General features: G+C 56.0%; 1 protein-coding gene across 1 annotated transcript in view; it reads right to left on the bottom strand.

Moving 5' to 3' along the window:
* The window catches only part of LOC130582842 (glutamate receptor ionotropic, kainate 4-like), a gene marked incomplete at its 3' end in the record, with an annotated part of 88,636 nt that overhangs the window by 28,432 nt on the left and 55,185 nt on the right, over positions 1 to 5,019 (bottom strand). Inside the window, exon 4 of the mRNA XM_057381768.1 lies at positions 3,318 to 3,483. Coding sequence (XP_057237751.1) covers positions 3,318 to 3,483 — 166 coding nt within the window. The remainder of the gene's footprint in view (positions 1 to 3,317; positions 3,484 to 5,019) is intronic.

Below are 5,019 nucleotides of genomic sequence, written 5' to 3'. Positions count from 1 at the left end.
GAATCAAAAGGAATCATTAGTTCTCCTCCTCCAGCTCCAGGAAATTATCATTTGCAGCACGTTAGATCCTACCTGTAGCCTCATCAAACCCCCTGCTCGCAGCTGCCCTCGCTGTGTGCAGGGAAGTCTCTATTGTGTGCACAGATCCCCCTTTGTTTGATGCAGAGAGGATGTGAGACTCTGCCGCTGCTGTGCCAGCCGGGCACTTCAGAGGGACGGGAACACCGGGAAAGCTTTGCAGACTCCTCCCTGGCACCTTTGAAGCACTCAAGTGAGCTCAGAGAGGCAGCAGCAGGCACCTGCTGCTTGAACACTCCCGTGGGGAGCTCTCAGAGAGGTTGGGGCTGGCCCAGGGTGAGTCCTGACCTTGATTGTTTTATTTTTTCCTTGTGCAAACATCGGGAGCTGGCAGGATCAGCCCAACCCCGAGCTCTCAGCACAAGGGCTGCTTCSTGGGAAGGAGAAAATGCAGGAGCTGCAGCTCTCCTGGAGTGCCACATCCCTGTTCAATGTTCCTGTGAGTCTCTGCTGATGGTCACAGCCCTTGGCATGGATGGTTGGGAGCAGAACATTCCCATCACCCTTTTAATGCCAACACCACTGCTTCAAACATCTCCTTGGGGGTTGAATTTTTTAAAAAAAGGATCAAGGATGTTCATGAGGCCTCGGACCTCGGTGTTCTGGTGTCCCTTCCCAAGCCCTGGGTGTTATTCCCTCCCCTCTGACAATCAGAGAGGTTCCTAAGAAGTCCTTGCGCTCCTCTTTGCCTTTCCAGGTTAAGGTTTCACACAAAACCTCCCTGAGCGCTTCCCAAACCAGCTGATTATCGAACACCACAGGGAAACTGAGTCAGATAATCTTATCCTATTACCTTATCCTATTATTTTATCCAGACTGAGTCACAAATCTCATCCTGTCCATGGCATTCACATTCCCCACAGCGTCACACTTCGCCTGCCCTTCACTCTTTGGCTTTAAGGGTCATTTTCTGCTGCTGCCAGGGGAAATCAGAGCCCATCCCCAGGGTCAGGATGTGACAGGATGAGCAGGGTAGGGCCCAGGAGCCCCATTACACAGCCCCGAAGCCGCTCCAAGCCGCCCCTCTTGGGATCTAAATAATAACATCCCTCCAAAGAGCATTTCCTCGCTGATGAGCAGCAGCTCATCTGCTCCCCTCAGCTGCCTCCAGGGAACCTCCCAAAAGCCTGCAAAGCCTCGGGTTAGKTGTTTAAGGAGCAGCACTAAGGGAAAATCAGGGTTTGTGGTGCTGCAGGAAGCTCAGCTGTGCCTTTTCTGGGCTCTGTCACACTCAGGACACGCCAGACTCCCAGCCTGGCTCAGATCATCTCCTTGCTGAGCAGAGAGAGCAGGAGGGATGAAAGGTTCCTGTCCCACTGCTTCCCTGGGTGTGGGACTCAATAAATCCCCRATATTGAGTCATGCAGCAGCACCAGAGTGAAATAAATTGGATTGCTTCAGGTAGAAGGGTTTGATGCAGCTAAATGAAAATCATATTAATCATGTTAATGGCAGCGGGAGGCTCCTGCCTGTTTTRGCCCCAGAGTGGGGAGCGGGGCAGGGGTGCAGAGCCCTGAGCCCCCAGCACGGCAGCTCAGAAAACCTCATTATCTCCCCTTCCCTTCCTGCTTCAGGTGAAGGTCAGACAATGAAAAACCCAGCTCCAGAAGCGGCGTGGGAAGCCATTTGCATGATTTTAATTGCATCATTTCGAGCTAAACGTGAGTGGGATCACCGAGGGTGATTTACTGATTCAGCTGAGTGCCCGCTGTCCTGAGGGCACAGAGAGCACCAAGGAAGGGTCAGGACACTCCTGATCCCGGTGTCCCCATGTGGGAATCTGCCACAACCCTGCACTGCTCACTCAGCTGCTGATGGAAGGTTGCCCAGGGCTAACTGGGAATGACCTGCCCTTCCTTCCCCTGGTGAGAGCAGCGTGCCCAAAGGTCTCCCTCCTGCATCCAGGTGCCTGTCCAAAGCCTCTCCTCCAGGCTGGTTTGTCTGGCAGACACCAGAGCTGATGGGTTTGGCACGGGGCAATAACAGCAGGATTGGTGTGGCCACACCACCGTCACTGCGGTGACCTCAGCAAGCACAGGACACGCTTTGTGCTGACCACGGGGACACAGAGCCTGCTGAGGTGGACATGGCTCTGCTGGGGTGGACATGGCCCTGCTGAGGTGAACATGGCTCTGCTGGGGTGGACATGGCCCTGCTGAGGTGAACATGGCCCTGCTGAGGTGGACATGACCCTCTGGGGTGGACATGGCCCTGCTGAGGTGAACATGGCTCTGCTGAGATGGACATGGCCCTGCTGAGGTGAACATGGCCCTGCTGAAGTGGACATGGCTCTGCTGAGGTGAACATGGCTCTGCTGAAGTGGACATGGCCCTGCTGAGGTGAACATGGCCCTGCTGAGGTGAACATGGCTCTGCTGAAGTGGACATGGCCCTGCTGAGGTGAACATGGCCGTGCTGAGGTGAACATGGCTCTGTTGAGGTGGACATGGCCCTGCTGAGGTGGACATGGCCCTGCTGGGGTGGACATGGCTCTGCTGGGGTGGACATGGCCCTGCTGTTGTGAATGTGGCCCTGCTTTGTTGGACATAGTCCTGCTGAGATGAATACGGCCCTGTTGAGTTGGACACAGTACCACTGAGGTGCATCTGGCCCTGCTGAGGTGAATCTGGGCCTGCTGAGGTGGACATGGCTCTGCTGAGATGGACGTGACCCCACTGAGGGGGGTGGACCTGGCTCCATTGAGGTGAACATGGCCCTGCTGAGGTGCATCTGGGCCTGCCAAGGTGGACATGGCCCTGCTGAGGTGGGTGTTACCCCACTGAGGTGGGTGAACATGGCCTCACTGAGGTGGACATGGCCGCGCTGAGATGGACACTCCAGCGTCCAGACACACCATCACCAGCAGATGGATGGCTGCAGAGCCCAGGATGGGTGTGCACTATGGTCACTGTTAATCAAATCCTGCTTTTAGGCCACAAACTGCACGTGGGTCTGAAAAAGGCACATTGCAAAATGCTCTCCTTGCCTAAAAATAACCTCCAGAAACAGGCCTAAGCCTTTTTAAATTTTTTTCCTAATTCCAAACCCCATCTGTGGAAGCAAAACGCTCTTCAGATGGTCAAACAGAAGGCAGGAAAATCTCTTCCCATCCCCTTTTTCTCCTCTGAAAAACACCTCCATGGGGCAACAGGGTGGAAAAACTGCTCTGACCGGAGACAGGAGGACCTGGGGGATGTTCCAGACAAAAAGGAGATAAACCAGAGCCTGGCAAAGACTTACATTCAGCCTTGGCACAGATGAGGCAGGCGGTGGTGCAGTTGAAGAAATTGAGGATCCCCGCCACGGCCACGCTGATGTCGGTGTTGCTGGGGTGGAGGTTGAGCGTGGTGAACCTCTGCAGCTGCAGCTTCAGGAACTCTTCCGGAGCCACTCTGAAGTGAGGGACCTGAGCGCGGAGGGGAGGAAAGAAAATACAATTAAACAGGAAAGAGAAATGAAAACAAGTAAATCTGCGGCAAAGGGCCCCGGTGTGAGGTGCACAGCGGGAGAGAAGCGGAATATCCCGATAAAACRGCAGAAACACGGCTGGAGTGGAGGGGGGAGGCTGGGATTGGTGCAGCAGCAGAGGAAAATKATTATCACAGCAACGAGAAGCCACGGGAAGGAGTGGATCAGGAAAAGTCTTGCTGAGCCACTCAGCGCAGGGCGACAGGGGCTGTGATTACAGCGCAGGAAACCGTCAGTGTGGGTTCAACCTAATTAGCTGGGGCGCTAATTGCAGCCGGGCCCAGCCTTCGTTTGGGGCTGACGGGCARGGAGGATGCTCGGCAGGGACACGGGATCATCCAGGGCTGCCCAGCTCGTGGTGGGGACCCAGCCCTGCCTGCTGGACCGAGTGATTAATTCGCAAAGATGAAGGCAAAGAGATGACCCAGGGCTGGCAGAGCTGGGCAGGGGCAGTAGCAGCTGCAGCCAACAGGAGCTTTGGGCATTTTTGGCCAACAGAAGGCCAGAGAGGGCTGGGACTGAAGGGCTGGGACCAACAGGGCTGGGATTGACAGGGCTGGGATCAACAGGGCTGGGACTGACAGAGCTGGGACCAACAGGGCTGGGATCAGCAGGGCTGGGATCGACAGGGTTGGGATTGACAGGGCTGGGATCGACAGGGTTGGGATCGACAGGGTTGGGATTGACAGGGCTGGGATCAGCAGGGCTGGGATCGACAGGGCTGGGATCGACAGGGCTGGGACCAACAGGGCTGGATCCAACCAGTGCTGGGCTCATCCCAGATCCAGCAGAGCAGCAGGTGAGAGCGGGATGCTGTTCCTCAGGAATTTGGGGAGCCAGGACACCGCAGGGCTCTCTCCAAGCACATCCTGCACAGGMTGGGTGGGCAGACACAGATCCAGCCCAGACACCGAGAGCTCAGCCAGATAAAGACAGGCAATCTTGTTTTCCTTCGGCAAAAGGGTGAATTATTTCGGGAGAAACAGAAGTTGGGGAAAGGGAAACATCTGCCACGGCTCGGTTAGCAGCGTGTCAAGCCCTCTCTCCCTCCATTATCCTCCTTCCAAAGCCATCAGCCCCTGCCTCCCACCTCTCTCCTCCTGGGAAAAGCCCACRAGCAGCTTGTGATGGCTGCTTTATTGACAGCAGGAGCTGCTGGTTGGCAGAGGGGACTTGAGGAGCAATAAACTGCTTTCTGCCTTCATTTCAGAGCCCTCAGCCCCCGCTCTGCTCACAGTGAGGGGAGCTGGGAGGGAAAGGGGGATCCCTCAGAGCAGAGCAGAGCACACAGGGAAGCTCCTGGCAGGTCCTGATCGCTCCTGGAGCCATCCAGAGCCAGCCTGGGACTGCAGGGGAAGGGAGAGGAGCTGGAGAATGGGATCCACCAGCACAGCAACTCCACCAGAACAGCCCCGCTTCACACCCTGCCCCGGAGGAGCAGGAGCAGGAGGAGGAGGAGGAGCAGGAGGAGGAA

The sequence above is a fragment of the Malurus melanocephalus genome, unplaced genomic scaffold (assembly GCF_030028575.1).
Source record: "Malurus melanocephalus ecotype Western Australia unplaced genomic scaffold, MMel_1.1 scaffold_527, whole genome shotgun sequence".
Lineage (NCBI taxonomy): Eukaryota > Metazoa > Chordata > Aves > Passeriformes > Maluridae > Malurus > Malurus melanocephalus.
Note: the sequence above shows the minus strand (reverse complement) of the source record. Positions and strands in the feature narration are given on the sequence as shown.